Consider the following 23923-nt stretch of genomic DNA (forward strand, 5'->3'; position numbering starts at 1 on the left):
TACTGTGCAATCCTCAGCTAACTCACTAGTATGCTGAATATGGGAAGTGAATTCCAAAATATTTAAAACAAAGATACTCCATCCCTGAAAATTAGTCTGAACATTCATTCAAGTACTTCCCAAATAAATGAGTATAATGGGGAAATAAATAATAAAACTCCTTTGTCATGAGGATTCATGCCAGTTGGAAAAAAACCTCAGAGAAACAAATGGATATCACGCGTTAAGGCCTCTTCTCAAAGGAAGAAGCAGATTTAGAATTTACTACTAATTTTTGGTCAGTCTGATTTATTATCTTAGACACTTGTATCTCATTTTCTACCAACTGAAGAATCAAAGTAAGTAATGACAACTTTCAAATCCTTTATTTCTAGGTAACATAATGTCCTGAGGCCTGGAGTGTTCCCTAAGCTCAAATTTAAGTATATTAATGGGGAATTGTTCATTAGTCTGTGGTACATACTCACAGCGCCTTTACATTTTATTTTAATCATTTGTACTAATTGACAGACTATATCCCCTGGAAGCTCTGAAAAATCTACTAATAGGCAATTGCTTTAAATATTGCCATGAGCATTTGCACTTCCAAACCTTTAATCTCATCAGATAGTTAATATTTCTCTTGCTGTTTAACAATGGAGAGAAATTTGACTGCCATTATGCTGTTTACAGCTTTTGCCCAAAAATGTAAAAGACCGTGTTACTACCAGCAAAGAGCAATCTGACAATTACAATTTGCTTAGTTATCATAATAGTAGTAGTAATAAGGGCATATGACCTGACTCTTGCCTCTGCTAACAATTACTTTTAGGGCCTTGGAAAAGTCATTTAACTTCTCTGAGACTCAATTTTCTAACCTATAACCTGAAGATAAGAACATCTGGCCAACTACAAGAATGCTGTGCATTTTAGATATGATAGTGCTTTCAGAACAATAAAATTTGTTGCCGTACTCCAGAGGCTCACAAGTTACACTCCAGTTATCCATGGTGGCATCATCTCTATCATCATCATCACCTGGGCAGGCATTGTAAGCAGTGGCTTAGTAAGATGTGTCTAAAGGGTTGCCTAAAATGTATCATAATGTGGGTGGTTTACAGCAGAAATTCATTCTCTCCATAAGAGAAGAATTAATCACCACCTCTGGAGGCCAGAAGTGTGAAATCAAGGTGTCAGCTTCATCACTCTCCCTCCAAAGGTTCTAGGAGTGAATTCTTACTTGATTCTTCCAGTTCCTGGTGATTCCTTGGTTTGTGGAAACATAACTCCAATTTCTGCCTTCATCTGCACTTAGCCTTCTTCTCTGTGTATCCAAATCTCCCTTTCCTTTCTCTTTTAAAGCCACCAGGCATTGGATTTAAGGCTTACTGTAGATTTAGGATGATTTCATCTTGAGAATCTTAACTGATTACATCTACAAAGACCCTATTTACATCTAAGGCCATATTCTGAGGCTCTGAGGGGAACCTGAATTTTGGAAAGACATTATTCAACCCACTACACATACCAAGTGCTAGCTCCAATAAAATGGCAAAGGCTATCTGGAAACCTGTTTTGAGAACAATTTTAAAACTATACTTAGGATGAGCTGGAAAGAGTGCCAGGATCACGAGTAAGGGCATGGAAAGTGGACCCATATTTGTCATGTTCTTGTCATCACCAATCACTAATCCATGAGGGAACTTAAGATTGAGGAAAGATTTGTCAGTGTACAAGGTCACTCAGTGGCGAAGCCGCAAGAGGATTAAAATCTCCTGACTTACAATTCAGTGCTCTTTACACCACACAGTTTAATAATCTTTTTTCTTACCAACACTTCTTTAGATATTACTATTAAAAATATAAATCCGATACCTCTATAATCACTGGCACCTGAATACTTATGTTTATTTAATTGGTCAGATTGCAATAGTTAAGTACATTTGGCTGACTTACATTTTCAACGATGGTAGAGTAAGTGTTTTCACACTAACCTTCCATCTGAAAACAAAATAAAATCTGAATATTATTAAATTTAAAGGAAAAATATTTGAAATCCTTAAAAGCTTTGAAGAGTTAGTGTAGTTGATGTTGGTGTACACTAATATCAGAAAGGGTATACTTTAAGGAAAAAATAATACTAGAGAAAAAGAAAAACATTTAATAATGAATAAAAGTTGATACAAAGGGCCAAATGAATAGAAATAAATTTTTAAAATTTATAAGTATCTAATAATATACTTTGAGTATATAAAACCAAAAATTATACAGAAAAAGGGATACATAGGCAAATCCATATTTATAGTTAAAGGTTTTCAACTACCTGTTTCTCCTGGGTAGAATATGCAGGCAGAATATAAGTAAGGAGGCATCAGCAAGATGGCTGACTAGTGGTGCCTGGCATTTGCTCCTCCCACAAAAAAGAACCAAAATAAAAAATAAACAACTAAAATTTGATTGGAGTGTCTGAAGGAGAGTGTCGATGTACAGCAAAAAATTGGCAAAATCCTTGCGGAGCACAAAAGCCCAGGATAGCAGCATAGAGAAGGGAATGAGGCACCCACCTCTGCTGCCCTATCTTCTCCATCACGTTTGACTCAGAGCCAAGAAGGACTTTCCCATGTGGAGAAAAGATAGGCAGAAGTATCCTCACCAGCCCACATTTTCACCACAGACACTTTAGTTCTTACTACAGGGGAATCCCAAAGTCCTCACAAGCCCTGAGCCCAGTTTGAGGAGATCTTAGACTTCATGTGGCTACATTACTCCAAAGTAGGAGCCCACGTTGTGTACTGATCATAACCCCATGATCCAAGCTGCTGCAGCATGGCATTATTTTGAAATCAAAATCACTGCTGGAGTGTGACCTGCTCTGGGGAGCTGATAGCCACTGTGCCTTTCTAGACTTGGGATTCTGCTGTCATTTCACCAAGCTCACATGAGTGGCTGCAACATGACCACCCTGGTTGCTGAAGGCTGAGGCTCAGAAATGGCCATGACTCTAATTTTGCAGAGCAGGGAAGTCAACTCCAGGCTGTCCAAGCCAAACAGCTCAGCAAACCATGTCCCTGAATTGCTGAGCCACTGTATGCTATGCGCCCAGCCAGAGACACAACTGTGGACCTACCCCAAGTAGATACAGCCCTGAGAATCCCAAGCCACCATACCCCTATGCCCTGGGCTAGAGAAACAGCTTGAAAACTTCATCCCAAGAGAGTCAGTCTCGGAGCCAGCTGACCCACCAAGTGCATGGCCATGTCCCCAGACTGAGAACCAGCTCACTAAGCTCACCTTCAGCAAAGCCACACCACTGCCACCACAAACTCCCACAGCTGAGGCCACTGAGGCATTTACAACGTCACTACTGTTAATTACAGCTGGAGAAACTATGCAGAGACCATACTGCTGTGTTTACCTAGAATCAAAGTCAGTACACTCTATTCTACTGAGACCCTGGGATCCATCTACAGCAAAAATACTTTTCTATGAAAGCTATTCCATAAAATTGGAAGAGGTGACTATTCTACTGAATGCACAGTTATCAATGTAGTGACATAAAAAACATGAAAAGTGAAGGAAACGTGACACCTCCAAAGGATCATAATTCCCCAGTAATAGAGCCATAAAAAAGGAAATTACAAAATGCCAGGAAAGGAATTCAAAATAAAAATCTGAAGGAAATTCAGTGAGATACGAGAGAATACAGATAGACAATTCAACAAAATTGGAAAAACAATTCATTATCAGAATGAGAAATTCAACAAAAAGTTAGATATCTCAAAAAAGATAACCAAACAAATCTTGGCAATGACAAACTCAATGAATAAAATAAAAAGCACCATCAAGAATTAAAAAAAAACAGACTAGCTCAAGCAGAAGAAATAATTTCTAAGCTTGAAGATACGCCTTTTGAAATAACTCAGGCAGACAAAATAGAAAAATAATAAAGAATAAAAAAGATGAAGAAAGCCTGAAAACATATGGGAAACCATAACACAAATATTTGTATTATGGGAGTTCAAGAAGGAGTAGAGATGGGAAAATGTGTAGAAAACCTATTTAATGAAATAACAGCTAAAAATTTATCAAATCTTCAGAGATACATAAACAACCAGATAAACACAGCTCAAAAGTTCTCAAGTAGATTAAATCCAAAAAGGTCCTCCCCGAGGCACATTATAGTCAAACTGTCAAAAGTCAAAGACAAAGAGAGAATTCTAAAAACAACAAGAGAAACGCATCCGGTCATATGTAAGGGAATCTCCATCAGACTAACAACCGATTTATTAGCAGAAACCTCACAGGCCAGGAGAGAATGGGATGACATATTTGAAGTGCTGAAAGGAAAAAAAAAAAAAAAAAAGTCAGTCAAGAATACTATACCCTGGAAGGCTATTCTTCAGAAATGAAGTTCCTAAACAAGCAAAAACTGAAGAAATTAATCATCACCAGACCAGCCTTACAAAAAATGTTTAAGGAAGTCCTACATCTAGAAATAAAAGAAGAATAACTACCATTATAAAAATATGTGAAAGTATCTCACTGGTGGGACAGACAAACAAAAGAGAAAGGTAAAGGAATCAAACCTTATCACTACGGAAAACCACCAAACTGCAAAGATAAACAATAAATCCAAAATCTAAAAATAGAACTACCATACGATCCAGTAATTCCACTACTGGGTATGTATCCAAAGGAAAGAAATTCAATGTATTTAAGAAACGGTGGCTGGGTGTGGTGGCTCACACCTGTAATCCCAGCACTTTGGGAGGCTGAGGCGGGCAGATCACCTGAGGCCAGGAGTTCAAGACCAGCCTGGCCAACATGGTGAAACCCTGTCCCTACTAAAAATACAAAAATTAGCCAGGCATGATGGTGGGTGCCTGTAATCTCAGCTACCTGGGAGGCTGAGACAGGAGAATCACTTGAACGCAGGAGGCAGAAGTTGCAGTGAGCCGAGACTGTGCCATTGCACGCTAGCCTGGGGAACAAGAGTGAAACTCCGTCTCAAAAAAAAAAAGAGATGTCTGTGCTCCCATTTCTGTTGTAGCAGTATTCACAAGAGCCAAAATACGGAATCAACCTAAGTGTCCATCAATAGATGAATGGGTAGGGAAAATGTCACCTATATAAAGACATGTAATACTATTCAGCCATTAAAAAGAATGAACTCTTCTTATTCATGGAAACATGGATAAGCCAGGAGGACATTATGTTAAGTGAAATAGCCTGGCACAAAAAGAAGACCTACATCTTCTCACTCATATGAAAGCTAAAAGAGTTGATCTCATAGAAGTGGAGTCAAATCGTGGTTACTAGAGGCTGAAAAGAAGAGTGGGAGAGGGGAGAGGAAAATATTGGTTAATAGATACAAAATTCCACCTAGATAAAAGAAACAAGTTTTAGTATTCTACAAAAATGTATTGCATGTTTGCAAATAGCTAGAAGAGAGGATTGTAAATGTTCCCAATATAAAGAAATGATAAATGTTTGAGGTGATGAATTTGCTAATTATAAATATATATCAAAATATCACACTAGGTCCCATAAATATGTACAATTATGTATCAATTACAAACAATAATAGATTTTAATTATTATTTAATTTAGTAATTAATTTTAACAATGAAATTATTAAATAATCAAATTTGTTCTAGTATCCCAAAACAATAAATTCTTAGGAATAAATCTAAATAAAGATGTTTAAGACCTCTACAAAGAACCCTACAAAACACTATTGAAAGAATTAAAGAAGATATAAACAAACGCTGGTATGTACCATGATTATGGATTAGAAAACTCAGTATTTTGAAGGATTTTTTGAGGAAGTTGACAAGCTGATTCTAAAAATTATAGGGAAACTCAAAGAGGAAAGAACAGTGAAGACAGTCTTGAATAAGAAGATACAATTAGAAGATTTACTCTATCAGATATAAAGACACTATAAAACTATAGGAAATAAGTAATGTGACATTAGCATAAAAAAGAAATATAACACTGAGACAGAATATAGAGACAGACACACACGTACACATATATGTAAATCACCTGTTTTACAAAAAAGGTCTATGATGGTCTTTTCAGTAGATAGTATTGGATTAATTGGTATCTGTATGGAAAAAAAATCATGAAGCTTGATCTCTCCCTCACAGTATGCATAAAATTAACACTAGGTGGATCAAAGACCTATATTTGTAAGGAAAAACAGCATAATATCGTAGGAGATTATCTTATCGACCTCGGGATAAGCAGAGCATTCTTAAATAGCACTCAAAAAACTTTAACCATAAAAAAAGACTGATGAATTAGACTTCCTTAAAAATTAGACACTTCTACAACTTACTAAAAAAATTTGATTTTTATAAACAAACAAAAGAATTGAACAAACATTTATCATTTATTCTCTCTCTTCTCTCTCTCTCTCAATCTCAATCTCAATCACAAGCATGCCCGCACATGATATGCAAATTAGGTCTAAGGAAAGATAAAACAGGCATGTGAAACAGGACAGTATAATTATTTTCTTCACAAAGAGAGCAGCTTCGTGCTTTTGAGTTAGAAATGAAAAACATCTTATTTATAGGAAAGAAGGCAGCACTATAAGAGATGTTTCCTTCTGAAACCTTGTGTATTTAAATCACTTCAAGGAAGTGGAACCCTCTTTTCAAAATGCACATACTACTCTCTGTTGGCTCTCATTCCAAGCCTAAGTTCGTGGTAACTGAATGACATGGAGTAAGTAGAGACATAAGTCAGACACCGCTGTGATCAGTGCTGGCTCTGCCATCTGCTGTCAGGATGATAGTGGGCAAGTCACTTAACCTCTCTGAGCATGCATTAGTTTTCTCATGTAAGATAACAGGTCAATAATATTAATATTTATCTCAAGGGTAGTTAAGGGAATTAAATGAGATAATAGATGTGAAAATACCTAGCACAGATTCCAGCCCATGAAGTTACGTATGTACAGAATAGAGAAGAGAGACATTTTTCTGAATCTGGAGATACTATCTATATTAGTTACTTAAATAATTCATACCATTTAAAGTCATCATTGTTTATCTTTTTCTATGTATTGAGTGATGAATACATGCTCCCAAAAAGTTATCTTTTATTGTTGCAGGTATTTGTGTGTCTGTCTGCACATCAGATACAGGTTAATTCAAATGTGTACGGTGCCTGTAACAAAATGTTACTTAGAGAAATGATGAAAACAGCTTGGGGGGATGAGCAGTATCCAATAATCAATACAAGAACTCTAGTATTCCATAACAAATCAAGAAAAACCTTCTTTTTGAAGAATTATTCCAATAAGAGTCCTCCGGGTGGACCAGAGTAATGCAAGCCATGGAACTGGCTTTGACTCACAAGAGAATATTGAGGAGAAAACTGAGAGTCAGTAACTAACTTTGGGTTGAAATTTTCTCACCTGAGCTAGACTCCCTGTGATGTACATCTTTACAACATCTTTGCAAAACAATTCCTTTGCTTGTAATCCTCCATTTCATACTCCTGCTTAGAAAATTGTTACTCATCTTTTGAAATCACATATTCATTTAATCAAAAAAGTGTATAAAGACCCTAAAATATATCTGGTGCTGTACTAGGAAACAAGGATATTGTGTTGAGCAAAATCTGACCATAACCTCATCCTTATGCACCAGCCTCTGCACTAGTGTCCCCTAAAGCTTGCCCTGGATTGCTCCCTCCACCATGCTTAAAGCTCCGGGTGCACACGTGGCATTAGAGAACAATCTATGGGTTTACACAGCTGTTTCCTCAGCCTGGCAGGGGGAAGAGGAAGGACTCAATGTATTCATCTTTTTTTTTTTGAGATGAAGTCCTGCTCTGTCACCCAGGCTGGAGTGCAGTGGCCCGATCTTGGCTTACTGCAATCTCCACCTCCCGGGTTCAAGAGATTCTCCTGCCTCAGCCTCCCGAGTAGCTGGGACTACAGGCACATGCCACCACTCCAGGCTCAATTTTTGTATTTTTAGTGGAGACGGGGTTTCACCGTGTTGGCCAGGATGGCCTCTATCTCCTGACCTCGTGATCCTCCCACCTCAGCCTCCCAAAATGCTGGGACTACAGGCGTGAGCAACTGCGCCCAGCCTATTCGTCTTTTCTTCCCTAGTGCACAGCTTGGAGTATGAGACATAGTGGGCTCTAGACAAATGTTTGTTAAATTAGCATTCATAATTCATGAGGTCTTGATACAGTTCAATCTGTTAAATGATCCTCCTAATGAATATTAGAGAAATGAAAACAATTATGCTCAGGAAAATTACATCTTTTTGAGACATTCTTTCCTTTTTTCATATTTTATTAGCATCTTATTAACAGTCCTAGAAGCTGGTTTAAAAATGTCCAGTGGTTTTTAAAGAGCTGCATAGTATAAATATAGGTGAAATGGTGCCTGGTGAGACTTTCTCAGTTTAAAATTATGAGAGTATTTGAAAAAAATGGAATAAGTTTCCATTCACTTGGAAATAGTTATGTATATAAATGACTTAATATCCTGGGGGATTTGTTATGTTTCTATAATAATCAATAATATTCATCCAGAAAGGGAAAATGGTAGAAGACATTCATAGAATTTGTCATCAAAGTTTGGTACATCCTACAAATAAGAAAAATATTATTGATTTTAAAACACTTAGCATAGATTTTAATATGTCCTAATTTCATAAAAATATGCTAAACTGTCCTTGAAAAAATGAAAAAAAGAGATTCTTATTACTCATGCCAAATAAAGGGAAGAAGCCATTTTTCAAGTGAGCATAAATATCATGCGAACTTTGAAGCAAAAGAGATGTAATTTCCACTCTACTTATTTAGAAATAGATGAAATGTTGAGCCTTTAGTCATCTTACTAAAAATTACATCGAAGAAACTGAAGAGTGAAAGCACAAAAGTACCTACTTGGTCTGGTGTTTAGATCCTTTCAGATGGGCATGATACTGTTCTATTGAGTTTAGGGAGACACTGCAGATGGTACATCTGTAATTGCGCCTCAGACCTGTGGACAACAGACAGACCTAGTTAGCTGCATCCAGTCATCAACCACCTGAAATGAATCCTAGCGTCTCCAGAAGTTCAGGGACACAGTGTCAGAGAGAACTCCTGATCTGCCCCACCAACACTTCAACCCTTCCTTGCAGAGCAGAGCAAACAGGTCTCTTAGCAGAAGTGTAATTATGAATATGTTAGAAGCAGCTTATTTCATTTCTGGAAGGCTTAAATTATTAGAGCATCCTTCTTTGAATTGAGGTAAGGTGTTCCTGGGCATTTTATACTCAAAGATGCATTCTATTTTTCTCTAGATCATATAGACATAATACGCTGTCGTCTCTGCAGTAAAATTTGAGACTCCAGAGAAAAACTCTATCCTAATTCCTTTCCACTCTACTCCAATGACAGCATTGAAAATTCAACTTTAGACATCATTCATTTAGGTGTTTCTTCTAGGATTATTTTATAAAATGTAAATACCAGGAGGAGAATAATACATCAATCTGGTTCATGTGAAGTCTTACTTTCCACCAGAATTTAGAAGACAATCTATTCATTCACTTTTTCATTCATTTAATTAATTCACTAATACAGTATTAACTTTGCGCCAGGTACTAGGGATTCCAAGATGGATAAGATGGTCTTTGCTTTCAGAAGTTTAGTAAAAATCTTGACTAATCTAGAGCCAATTTATGTTAGAAAGCAGCTTTAACCAAATAGCCTTAAACATTTGCCACAGAGCTGAGACCCATAATGAAACACATTCCTTCAGCTAGTATGTCCCTTCAGAATAGAGAGGAAAGTAAAGTCGGTCATGATCTGAAACTTTGGATTTTAATTCTGACTCCAGTCGTTTCTAGTTTTGTGATCTGGAGGAAGTCACGAAACTTCTTTCTAGCCTCAGTTTCTTCATCTACAAGATGAAGACAAGGCTGATCACATCACTAGGTGTTGTAAGAACTAGGTGAATAAGATATTAAAATGGCCAGTAATCCCAATGATTTGGGAGGCTGAGGCAGGAGGATAGCTTGAAGCCAGGAGTTCAAGACCAACTTGGGCCACATAGCAATATCTGGTCTCAACAAAAATATTTTTTTTTTTTTTTTTTTTTTTTTGAGACAGAGTCTCGCTGTCGCCCAGGCTGGAGTGCAGTGGCGCGATCTCGGCTCACTGCAGGCTCCGCCCCCCGGGGTTCACGCCATTCTCCTGCCTCAGCCTCCCGAGTAGCTGGGACTACAGGCGCCCAACAAAAATATTTTTAAAAGTCAGGCATGCTGGCACGCACCTGTAGTCCTAGCTACTCAGGAGGCTGAGAGCCCAGTTCAAGATCACAGTGAGCTATGACAGTGCTACTGCCAGCCTGGATGACAGAGTGAGACCCTGTCTCAAAAAAAAAAAGTGACATATATATACAACAATGTTTAGCAAATGCGTACGAAATTCTGTTCTAGCATTGTAAATGCCAGGACTGAAAGCTGTAGTGTTTGTTTTTATCAATGCATAGTATTTAATTTCTAAGAGGCAAAGTTGTTCCTATTTTCCTGAAAAGAAAATAATGCACTATGCTGGGACAGCTTTGCAACTTGCTACCTGGGTAACTTTATGCAAATTATTTGACCCTTCTGGACTTCTGTTTTCTTACAGTATTGTGGGGAGGGCTGAGTGAGATATGGCATGTATGTGAGAGTGCCCAGCGCATAACAAGTGATCAATATGGGCTTGCTAATTTTACTATTTTGAAGAGATGTTAAAATGGAAACACTTTCTGTTTGAGTGTCCCAGTTGAAGCCCTACTGGGAAGTCCTAGACACAGATGATAACTATACCCACATTACCAAAATGAGGTAAGGGAGCATCAGTGCAGAACGTCCAGGGGAAATGGTCACAAACCTGTGCTGACCACTCACCACCAGTATGAAGAAGAGACTGAAGAAGAAAGAAAGAAATGGGTAGAGACTTTCTTAAGAGAGAGCTATATTGTACCATGAGTTCCATGTGGGACCGTGGAGTTGTCCCTCACCTTAAGCCTGTGGAGAAGGGATTGCACAGACCTACCTGGAGGGCTGGAGGAGTACCTTCTCGTTACTTCGGAAGTGGTAGATTGGACTCTGACATCACCTGCAAGATGCAAAGGGCTAGAGACTGTGGTTTGTTATCTTCTCTGGTGGCAAAGTATAAAAGGTGACAGAATTGGGCATGGCCTGTGTTCTCAGAGCTTGTCAGAAGAAAGGATATATGAAAGCTTCTCACAGACTGTGCGTACCCCGTATGAAAGAAGCTGATTTGATGACTTCTTAGATACTACCCAAAAGGGCTGCTTGAAGTTGAGGGCAATGAGACTTCAGCAGAAAGATGCTGGAAGTGTTCACCTGGCTATCTAGGTGCTTAAAGTGATGCCAGAGGAGCTACTTGGCCTGTATTAAGTAATGACAAGTCCCTGAAAAAGTCATGAAATTGTAAACCAAAAGGTATGTGAGACAGGTCTCAATCAATTTCAATTTAGATAATTTATTTTGCCAAGTTTAAGGATGCATCTCTGACACAGCCTCAGGAGGTCCTGAGGACACGTGCCCAAAGTGGTCAGGGTACAGCTTGCTTCAGTACATTTTAGGGAGCCACGAGGCATCAATCAATATGTGTAAGATGTACTTTGTTTGGTTTGGTAAGGTGGGAACACTTGAGGCGGGGGCTTCCAGGTCATGAGTAGACAAGAGACAAAAGGTTGCATTCTCTTGAGCCCTTGATCAGCCTCCCACTAAATACAGAATTTAGTCTGGCTCAGCGAATGTGCATTTTTACATCAACAATAGGGTAGAGGAAACAATCATATATGCGTTTGTCTCAGGTGAGCCTCAGATGGATGACTTCGAATTCTATCTGCCCTTTGTCCGCAAGGAATTTCCTTGAGGGCAAATTGTGAGGGAGGTATGTAGCTTCTGAAATTTGTAGCTATCACATTTAGGAAGAAAATGGGAGGCAGGTTTCCCAGCTTGACATTTCGCTTGGCTTAGTGATTTCGGGGGCCTGAGTTTATTTTCCTTTCACAAAAGCATCCTGAGGAGAATCAATTCACACTTCCTTCCCAGTCAAGCAGTAGGTCCTAGCAAAGGTCCTAGCTTTGCACAGGACCTACCAAGTAAACTTCCATTTCCCTTGCTAGGCTTCCACTTGCATCCCTCAGCCCTGGGGGAGCCAGAGCAATGTACTGAGGTGAAGGAAGAAAAGCAAAAGCTCCAGGCAGAACAAAGAGAGAAGCCCCCCACACCCTCTTTTCCCGTGTTAAGTAGACAGCGCCAAGCAGGGCTGAGCTGGAAGAGGGGACAATCAACTTTTAATAAATTTTGGAAATATTTAAAAATTACTGCTCTATCATGGATATATTAATTAAGGAATACAGAATTTGTGTATTTACAAGTAGCAAAGGACTCTTTACTACTTAAAAATAAGTGAAAGTTCATGAAACTTGCCCTAGTTTCTATCTAAAAGTCTGGAAAAAATAATCCCACAAAGACAATTTGAATGAGATACTGGAGGGCAGAAATAAAGTTTTTTTTTGTTGTTTTGACATGGAGTCTCGCTCTGTCACCCAGGCTGGAGTGCAAGTGACATGATCTCAGCTCACTGCAACCTCTGCCTCCCGAGTTCAAGCAATTCTCCTGCCTCAGCCTCCCAAGTAGCTGGGATTACAGGCAAGCGTCACCACGCCTGGCTAATTTTTCTATTTTTAGTAGAGACAGAGTTTCACCATGTTGGCCAGGCTGGTCTCGAACGCCTGATCTCAAGTGATCCACCCACCTTGGCCTCCCAAAGTGCTGGGATTACAGGCATGAGCCACCGCGCCAGGCCTAAAATTACTTTCCGATTCCATCAAATCCAATGAGTCCTGCTCGCTGAATGTCAGTGTCCTTAGAAATGCCCACGTCTACAATCTGAACAAAGAGTAGAGTTTCCTGGAGGCATTCACATTCCTATGGCCCAGTGAGCATTTCAGAGAGACCTATTTGAAATGCATATAGTAAGCTGGGTGGGTTGGCATGAGAGCTAGCTTTGTTTGTTTTTGTTTCAATCACATAATCAGGTACTGACTTACCTGACCGTTCAATTAAGAGTCCATTTAATTATGAGAAAAGAACAATGAAACCACAAATATCTGGGATCTTCTTAGGAAGCAGCCTAAGAGGCTGACAACTTTTCAGGTACAAACTGCCAGTTCAGAGATAAAACAGACAAATATTGAAACCTATTTTCTCAAGCAGTGACTCTCAAACTTCAGAGTGTGAATGCATCCTCCAGGGATCATGATAAAATCCAGATTCCCAGGCACAACTTCTGGAGATTCTGATACTCTAAGCTTTTGTTTGGGGCTTGGAAATGTACAAGAAGCTTCAGATCAACCCCCAATCTAACCATACACCTGGGCTTTACAAAGAATTCTCCCACAAAAACCGTACTCCTTTTGGGAACTTAAATTTGTCAGAAAAATACTGGACCTTAAAAAAAAAAGCTATTCCATAAAAAAGTGCTACAGTTATACTGACTTTCCATTTCACAGGGATTCATGATTCAGTAAGATTACTATGCTTCCCAAACTCAGAGGCAATAAATTATAACTACCAGTGTGTGAGTTTTTAAATGCTTATCCAGGGCTGACCCATTCTCCTCTTCTATGCATGGAATCAGAATACTAAAACCAGCTTCAGGGTTTATTCCTTCCAGAGTTCTCCGTTAATCTTGTCATAATAAATATTAACTACTATTTATATGGGTCTTCTACAGGCTACAGGCTAATCAAAGTTCTCCCCATAACAAATAGAGGTTCAGCTTGCGATAGGCATAAATATTTATGTTTAAAAATGGGCATTTTTAAGAGCTCCAACAAATCTAAAACATATTCTGATCTGTTGCTTTCCATAACAGTTCTCATGCTCTGCAGCCAGAGGCGTGGGCAGGAAATATTTGGCACTTTATTGCGATGCAAACTACAGGGATTATAAATTGGAAAGGCAGTGCATATAAACAAGAACAAAGACAGAGAAGGGGCAGAGGAGTCCTCCCCCACGCATGACACAGTGTCCTTGGTGGGAACTGTGCTTTATTAATGCACAGTTGAAATCCTAATTACTTCGGACTTATATGAGTCTTCTTTTCCTTAGAGAACTAGAACATGTTATTAAACCAAAAAATGCTAACTTCCTTATTCACTTTCAGCACAACACTATATTAAGAGTATCTTAAAATTTCTGCCGACCTAAAGGCTATTTCTGCAGGATTGCCTAATATGTGTTAGAAAAATATAGTTCCTACCTGCAAGGAACTGTCAGGCAGTCCAGTCGGAGACAGAAAACAGATGCAGAAGTAGTAACAATTCAAGGTAGACCATTACAAGTATTACAATGAGGATGAAGTGAAATGTGATAGGAGCTAGAGGAGGAGAGGAGATTGTTTCTAACTCAGAGGATCTGGAAAAGCTCCTTGAAGATGCATCACTTTTGTATTTATATTTCCTAGCACAGTGTTTGTAAAACATATGGTCCTGGAGACTTTAGCAGCACATGACTACTCAAGTATGTCTTTTCAAGTCTAGCAAAGCTAGAAGTCCTTATGACTTCGATTGTATCCATTCTACATTAGAGAAATATCATTGAGCCTTTATTACGGTGTGAGGTATTTTGCTGAATGCTATGAATATGGGAGAGAATAAGACAGAGTACATTTTCTTATGGAGCTAATCAGGGAAAAAGACAAGAAACAAGTAAACAAATTAAAAAATATAATTAAAGGTTGTGAAAATGTTGCACAGGATGTAAGCAGGATAATGAGGGAGAAAGTAAGTGGGAAGAAGAGTGATTTGGGATAGTATGGTCAACACAGTTCTCGGAGAAGTGTGAAATGGAACCAGACAATGCTGATTAGCCTGAGATGTGAAGAGGAGGGTAAAGAGCTATCCAGGGGTAGCAAACAGCATGCATAGAGGCCCAGAGTGGAAATGGGCCTGAACTGCTCAAGGAACAAAAAGTGATAAAAGAAAAAAAAAAGGAAAAACAAACAGAAAAAATCTGTTCACTCAGAATTCTATTTCTAGCAAAAATTTCTGTCAAAATTGAAGGTAGGCTAAGAATATTCTCAATGAACAAAAATAAAATGAATAGTTTGCCAGCAAACCAGTACTACAGAAATGCTATATAGAGGTCTTCTGGTGGAGGGGAAATGCAACCAGACTTAGACTATGGGGAAAAAAAGAGAAAAATCTCAGAAATTATTAATATGTGGGTATCTATCTTTTAAAATTCCTCTTGATTTATTTGAAGGAAGCAGACAATTTAAGCAAAAATTAAAACACTGTATTGTGTATTATGCTGTTTATAATGTACAGGCATGTAAAATCTATGACAACAGCAGCTCAAGACTGGCTCAGAGTAGAACAATATTGTTGAAAGACTATTATATTTTATATGAAATGGAGCAGTGATAATTTAAGGTTGTATACTGTAATCTCTTAGAGCAACAAATAAGCAAATACAAAGAAAGAAAGCTAAAAAATATACAGAAAATAAAATGGAATAATAAAAAGTATTAGATTAAGCCAAAATAAGGCAGAAAAGAAGGAACAGCAAAACAGAAAATGGAAGAAACAAATAGAAAACAAATAGCAAAATTATGGAGCTAAAGTCAACCATATTAATAATTACATTACATATAAATGAATTAAATAGTCAAAAGGCCAAAATTATCAGACTAGACAAAAAGCAAGATTAAATATACACTGAATTCAAAGGATGCACCTCGAACACTTGTAGGTTGAAAGTAAAAGGATAGAAAAAGACATCCTATGAAAATAAGTTTAAGAAAGTAGAAGTGTCTCTATTAATATTAGACAAAATAGATGTCATGACAAGATGTTTTTACCAGAGATTAAGAAAATATTTTATAATGATAAAGGAAGAAATTCATCAGGAGAACCTAATAGTTGTAAATACAATTTAGCCAATAACAAAGCTTAAGAATACCTTCCAACACATATCAATAATAACATTGGTTATATATTTAAATGTAAAAACCAAAACTATAAAAACATAAAAACATGAAATATCTTCTGGAAAAATATAAAATAATATCTTCATGAAATTAGAACAGGCACAGATTTCTTAGGAAACAAAATGTATTGACCGTTACAAAGTGACAAATTAGATTTTATAAAAAGCAAAAGCTTCTGTCTGTAAAAGATATCATTAGGAAAACAAAAAGATAAGACAGTGCCTGGGGAAAAATATATGTAACACATGTATCTGATACAGAACTTTTATCCAGAATATATAATTAACTCCTACAACTCAATGATAAAAAGACAATCTAATTTTTTTAAAGGGCAAAATAATTTATTACATGTATCATAAAAGAAGACATAAAAATGACCAATAAGCAAGTGAAAAGGTGCTCAACATCATGTGTCATTAGACAAATACAAATTAAAAGAACAATTAAATACTGTTGCATACCCACCATGAATACTAACATTAAATTAAAACAATATCAAATGTAAATGACCATATGGAACAACTAGAATTTGACACATTCCCGAGGGGATTGCAAAATGGAACAAATAATTTGGAAAACGGATTGACAGTACTTAATAAAGTTAGACATATATCTACCTTATGACAAGAAATGTCTAGCAGTAGAAATTCTAATCCTAGATATTTACCTAAAAGGAGCAAATACTTAGTGTTAAAAAAGGATTTCTACAAGAATGTTTCTAGCAACTTTGCTCACAATAACCAAAACCTCAAAACAACCCCAATGCCCATCAACACAAGAATTGATCGCTCGGCCGCCCCGTCTGGGATGTGAGGAGCGCCTCTGCCCGGCCGCCCCGTCTGGGAAGAAGTGAGGAGGGCCTCTGCCCGGCCGCCCCGTCTGGGAAGAAGTGAGGAGCGCCTCTGCCCGGCCGCCCCGTCTGGGAAGAAGTGAGGAGCGCCTCTGCCCGGCCGCCCCGTCTGGGATGTGGGGAGCGCCTCTGCCCGACCGCCCCGTCTGGGAGGTCTACCACGGAGGCCAGAAGCAATGTGGGGGCTGGACGTGGTGGCTCACGCCTGTGGTCCCAGCACTCTGGGGGGCCGGGGCGGGTTGATCACTTCAGGCTAGGAGTTCGAGACCAGTCTGGCCAACATGGCGAAACATATGAAAAATACAACAGACAAACCAACCAACCAACCCAGTGACAACAAAACAGGTCTACCCTGGAGTCATACTCTAATTTTTTCTATTTTCCTCCCTTTCTGATCCTTTATCCCACTTTCTTTTTCTTCCTCTTCCTTCTCCTTCTTCTTTGTCAAATAGAGGATTGAGTTATTATCACTGATCCATATAAAGTCCCTCTCTCATTTGTTTTCTTTAATTCCCACTCCCCATTTCTATTCCCTGTCTTCCCATGTGCAACCTTCCTAATATGTTTGATATGCATCTTTTTGTTTGTATGTATTTGTAGAAAATGTTTATTGTTTTGTGTGCAAAAAAAATTTAAAAAAAAACAGAAAAAAAAGAATTGATCGCAACACTCAAAGAAATATTTACATATGTTCTGCATTATAATGTTCACTAAAGCTGGAACTATTTCGAAAGATGATTAATAATATAAAGGTAGAAACAATAAGGTCTTTGTTTTTAAGTAATTTCTTTCTCTTCCACTTCTGATACACCCATTAATCAAACTGTCTTGTACATGGATTTGTCATCTTTGAGCAGAAGGAAAATAACTAATACTGATATTTGCCATATATAAGCACTGATGTGCTTACTTTACCCATTTTCCCATTTGCTCATTTACTCTTTGCAACACTCTAGGGGTAGATACTATTGTTATACTGATTTAACAGAGAGGAAACTGAGGTATGGAGACTTGCTCAAAACCATCTAGCTAGTGGGAGACAGAGTTGGGTTTTGAACCCACACATTCTGGCTGTAGAGTCTATACTCCTCCCACTGTGAATATTTCCTCCTATGACAGGGACTAGAAATAGAATCAAGCTCTTTCAATATCATCTGGTCCGGTATTCTCATATCTGCCCACCTGACAAGTGAGAATCATGTAGGAGTTGTTAAAAACACAAATTCCAGCCTTATCCTAGATGATTATGATTCAGTAAATTTACATTGGTACCTAGAAATCTATATATTTTTAAAGCTTAAAAGTTTGAAGAAACCATTGGTCCCTCCAAACTACATAGGGTTTGTAGGAATTTGTTAAATCGTTGACAAGCAGAATCGATTTTTGTACCTGCCGTAGTACCATTGGTGACATGAAACATCTTACACTTAGAGACCTTCCTTCCTTCTTCCTTTGTCCTTCTTCCTTTCCTTTCCTTTCTTTTCCTTTCCTTTCCTTTCCCTTTCTTCTTTCTTTCTTTCTTTCTTTCTTTCTTTCTTTCTTTCTTTCTTTCTTTCTTTCTTTTCTTTCTCTTTCTTTCTTTCTTTTGTCTTTACTTTCTTTTTTATTTATTTCCTTCCCTTCCTTTCTTGTTTCTTTCCTTCCTCCTCTCCCTCCCTTCTCCTTCCCCTTCCCTTCCCTTCCCTTCTCTTTCCTTCTTCCTCCCTCCCTCCCTTCTTTCTTTCGTTCCTTCCTTCCTTCCTTCCTTCCTTCGTTTCTTCCTTCCTTTATAGATGAGGACTTGCTCTGCACCCAGAATAGAATACAGTGTCATGATTGTAGTTCACTGCAGCCTCGAACTCCAGGGCTCAAGCATTCCTCCTGCCTCAGCCTCCTTAGTATTCTGCTGGGACCACAGGCATGCACTACCATGCCTTGCTAGTTTTTTTTTATTTTTTATTTTTGTTGAAACAGAGTCTTTCTATGTTGTCCAGGCAGGTCTCAAACTCCTGGGCTCAAGCAATTCTTCCACCTTAGCCTCCCAAAGTTCTGGGATTACAGATGTGAGCCACCATATCTGGCCTAAATACTTTCTTAAATACAGCTGAATTCTATCCACTGGCCTAAATTCTGCATTGTGTGGGTCCCTAGCATAAGTGTATTCTCATCTCTTTAAATACATCAAATACTTGAGAGTTATAATCTCCCCTAAGGTTTTGTTTACCAGGCTGAAAGTCAAGCGGCTCTTTTACAGTGTTCTCATTGGAATATGCATTCAAGCTTCCTGCATCACCTCCAGGCTATTTTAGATGGCACATCCTCTTTGTTGATAATTTTCTTAAACTACAACTCTCAAACTGAGGGCCAAGTCCCTACTATGGTCTCATCAGTGCAAAGTAGAGAAGGACAGTCACAGATCTTGTGCACTATTATGTCTATCAATACTTTTAAAGCTTTCAGTATAAGCGTGTGTGTGTGTATGTGTGTGTGTGTGTATGTGAGTCTTGAGACACAAATCAATATTCATACTGAACCTGCTATCAATCAGTGCCCTTAAGGCTTTTCTACACACGTTTCTGCTAAGCCACATCTTTGTTTTCTCTATCTTTCTGCTTGATTACTTAGATATTAATGTTTGTCCCCATTAGGTTCCATCTCAATGAGTTCTACCTATTCCTCTAGGGATAGCAAATATAATTCAGCTCATGTGTCAATTATGATTGGTTGGTAGTAACTGTCTAGAGTGCTCTGAAAACACTATGAGCCTTCACCCCAGCTGATAGGGAGAGGTCTCCATCATCTATTAGCCTCATCTGTTTGTGGTGAGGGGTGGGGTGCTAGTGGCTTACTCTTCATGTCTGTGTCTTTCAAGCTCCAGCCCATCAACATATATTGTAGAAAATTCAGGGCAAGGAAGGTGCTGGTGGACCAGGGAGTCATTAACACATAGGTGGCATTTAAAACCACAGGGATGGTCAGATCATGTATGAAGGTGGTGTAGGTAAAGAGAAGGAAGTTCCAGAGTGTGAAAGAGCAGTTAGTACAGTGACACTTGGTGTGGAATCATTGCTAATCTTCTGTCTCACCTTCATGCATGGGGCAAGGCCAAGTCCATAGGCACCTCCAGCTCCCACTGCATCTCCACCCTCAAGGTTGCTGAATCCTGGGCCAGATATGTGTGCAGGAACCAGGTGCAAGGACCCAATCTATCCTGTAGGTCGGTCACCCATGTGACTGAGGCTGGGGGCACTAAGACACAGACACAGCCTCCAGTTTGTCCTCCTGGGCTCCAGTTTCCCCGTCTCCACCCCAGTACCATTTCTCTTCGCTCCTTCCTACCTCACCTCCCTTATTCTTCTAGCAGGCCCAACAAAAGATGCAGAAAAAATCGCCTTACAAAGACTGCCTCACCAGTTCCCATAATTGCATGAAGTCTAATCCTTATCATAAAGGTCTTATTCTATATCAGTCATAGTGGTTTATTCTTCTCATCAAACCCTGGTGTGGAATTTAGTGATATCAAGGAAGCCAAGAGAAGAAAGCTTTCCTAAAAGGATGAAAGGGTTGTTATTATCACAGTTAATCCTCAAAACCACCTTATGAATACTATGAGCTCTTTTTACAGATGAGAAAACCATGGTTCAAAGACATTAAAGTCAGAATTAGTAAGCAGAAAAGCCAGATCTGAAACTATTTATTTCCTATTTCAAAATTAATTACCTTAATTACTACACTAGGTCTTTTATGGAAAAAAAATAGAGGAAGGGAAAATAGAAGAACCCTGTTTTTGTTGTTTGTTTGTTTTAAAACACCTAATTTTGAAACTGTTATGTGAAATAGATGAAGCATGGCTGCTCTAGGTGAAATGGGGGGTAGGGGCATGGAACACCAGTTAGTTTCCCATCAAATTTTAAGCACAGCTCTTAGGGTGCCCCAAGTAAGGAACCTCAGGGACATCCCCATTGGGAAATCACAACAGTTTGCCATGCCACTCCCATAAGGATAATATGAGGAATGGGGGCACATCCAGTCTTACACTTGCACAGTGAAAACAGCTCTTCCCTGTGAGTTCAATCTAAGAAAACTCACCAATATCAGGGTTTGCCACAGCCCTAGTTAAAGAGCCTGTATTACTCTATTACTCCATACTACAGTCATTCCAAAGTATAGGATGTTTAAATGTTTAGCCTTCTGAATTCATCTCACTGCCTGCAGGCATAGACTGCAGGGTACCAAACAGTCGATTAAACAAAGAACACAAAATTTCTAAAACAATTCTTTCTCTATTTAAATAGTATATATGCAAAGCTTTGAAAATTTAATTGGGAAGCAAATGGCTTTGCATCTTCAAAAGCTGTTTCTAAACAAATGAAATCTAAAGCTAGGGAATAAATTTATTATCAGTCATTAAAAGACAATTTTAGCCATGTTGGATGCCTGACCCAAGAAAAGGCTGGAAAATTGTCACCCTACAGTGAAGATTCAGATGGGACACAGTAGATCATTCTAAATATTTAAAGAGCTTCTTTATTGGAAGATGGTTTAGATGTATTCTATATGGCAGAGGGAAGATGATACATTTTAACATTTGAGCAAATCATCTTCAGACAACCTTGATTTTGGTCTTGGAGATGGTCACTGTGGCAAACTGCAAGAAACCTAAGGAATTAAGCTTTTTTTTGTTTTTTTTGTGCTCTGAATTGAATGTTAAGAAAACAGAAATAAATAGATCTACTCTGAAGCAATCTATTCCTTTGAAGTGTACTCAAAGTGACTTTTAACCATATATTAAATAACAATACATGGGGGAAATATCCTTTTGTTGGTCTGGGTTTTGATGTGATGCAAATGAAAATTCATAGATACGAAATGTGCTTTTTCTTTCCTTCCCATGCCAGTGCCATAGATCTCGTCGGATATAGGGAAGCACTAACACAGCAGGGCAATTTTTTATGTAAAGTGTTTTCATAAAATTCATTTTTTCTAGAACACAATTGTTAATTCAGCTTCCTTTATGCCTGAAGCGGATTGGGCTTCTAACATGGAGTTGTGGATTATGGTATCAAGATACACAGTGGGTTGGATTAAAGCTCAAACAGTTGCTTGTTACTATCTGGGGTGGTAGAAAGTGGTACGTACGCAGGGCACAATGAACAAGTCTAGAAGCACGCTTCTTCCCTTCTCTCTGCCTTGCAGTGGCATCTCTTCCAGGCTATTTCTCATTTCTTCTCAAATGTTGGGGATTGTTGGCCTCTATGATTTCCCTGAGTAAGCATCGATAGTGATAGGTCACAACTGTCGAAGGATTGTGATATTTGCCTTTTAGCTACATCAGCTGAAAGTCCTAATGTGTCTTCACCAACCTCCACTTTAGAGCTTTACCTGCCACCTGGCCAATGAAAGGGCCCAGGGAAGTGGATGCAGCATTGGTGGTGATTTTCCAGACTCAACTAGGACTTGACATTGAGTTGTTAAAAGAAGATGCTAATTGTCAATATCTCCTGTTAATCTGTTTTATTAAAACCAGATTATACTCTTTCTCTCTTACCCTCTCTGCCATTCACATACAAGCCAGCTGTTGGGTACCTGGGTCTAATCTTCGGTGTCCTTCTAGCTCATAGATCCTCATTCTCCCCTGCTTGGAGACACATCACTTAAAGCAGGTCTTTATCTTTTTTCAGCAGCCAGACTGCCAAATGCTGTGTTAAGTCCTGGTTGTCTGCTGCATCCCTGCAGTATTCGCCTTTTAAATTAGAAAGTCTTCAACACCAGAAGAAAACACCTTTAAAGGTGAAATTTCAGGTGTGGCCAGTTAGGTTGGAGAGCGTTTCATAGACAGTGGCCCCCGAGGCACCAAAGCCAGATGGCTGCCTGCTTCTCCTTTCCCCTACACCAGCCTGACACTGACACCCTGACACCTGACAGCCCCACCGCCACTTTCATGGAAGATTTTCTGTGGGACACATGACAGGGGGCCTCCCAGTTTAATACAGTTATCTCAGTGGCCTTATCTATTTATAGAAACACACCTGACCTCATTTGATTTACAAGGTAACAGAGAATAACAGAACTCACAAATTATAGATAAGAGAAAGTGTTGATATGTAGAAAATAAAAACATTCTATAAAGCCTAGAAATGACTCTAACTCAAAAATTTCCAAATGTATTGAGGCCTGAAGAGACAGAGGAAATGAAAGAATGACATACCTACAGATCATTTTCATGGAGAGGAGCTCCCTAATTTCTCCTTTTTCATTCTATATGTGTTTGTAACCTTTATGTGTCTCTGTTTCCTAAAATGGAGATAATAATTGTACCTACTCAAAGAGTTAATATGAAAATTAAATGAGTTAATATAGGCAAACAACTTTGAAAAAGCCCAAACAGCTCAATCAGTGTAAACTATGATTATTTTTAATCAGGGTAGTCCTTTGCTTTGGACAAAAATAAAGACCTAACTCGTGAGTGGGACATTTTGTAACAATTTAATATTCTGGAAGGAACACTCATTTTTGGCATCCTCAGGCATATTCAAATTATTCTGGCAGGCTGCCTTCTCTACAGATGCTATTTATACCCATCTTTTTTGACAGGTCAAATGCTTCCTTATATACTAATCATCCTATATTTTCTTGGCATATATTTGAATGGAAAATTATCTCTCTTCTTCGTTCTTAAACATTTTTTGAAAACATGGAAGATAGGACATTACATGAACAGCTTCTAAGAAAGCCTTTGACATAGTGGATCTCAATATATTTTCCCTGCTTTGTTCTTAAATCGAGTGATTGAGGTTATCGAATGGGTAATTAGTGAAGTTCATAAACCAGATAAAAAGAAAAAGCAAAAGGATATATTGAAAGTCGTGTAATTGCACGTTTTTTATTTTTAAGGAGAGCACCCCAGGATCCATCTGCAGCCTTGCTTTTCCTTTCTGTCAGCAGCCTCTGCGAACAATGCCATTGTGCTCCAGGGTTGTTTTGAACTCTGAGCAGGCAGTGGCTTTGGGGAGGGTGGCAATACCTTTCCAACTGTTCAGACTGATCTCCCAGTAGACTTTGATGCAC

The 23923-nt window shown here is 38.6% G+C and overlaps 1 protein-coding gene across 3 annotated transcripts in view; it reads right to left on the reverse strand.

Moving 5' to 3' along the window:
• The window catches only part of ZMAT4 (zinc finger matrin-type 4), a 382280-nt gene that overhangs the window by 52505 nt on the left and 305852 nt on the right, over window positions 1–23923 (reverse strand). For 2 of the 3 annotated variants that reach the window (XM_055296035.2, XM_055296034.2), the window contains one exon: window positions 8902–8998. In XM_055296035.2, coding sequence (XP_055152010.1) covers window positions 8902–8998 — 97 coding nt within the window. Of the gene's footprint in view, window positions 1–1935; window positions 1981–8901; window positions 8999–23923 lie in introns of all 3 variants that reach the window. The other variant, XM_055296033.2, reaches the window with a different exon arrangement.

The sequence above is a fragment of the Symphalangus syndactylus genome, chromosome 10 (assembly GCF_028878055.3).
Source record: "Symphalangus syndactylus isolate Jambi chromosome 10, NHGRI_mSymSyn1-v2.1_pri, whole genome shotgun sequence".
Classification (NCBI taxonomy): domain Eukaryota; kingdom Metazoa; phylum Chordata; class Mammalia; order Primates; family Hylobatidae; genus Symphalangus; species Symphalangus syndactylus.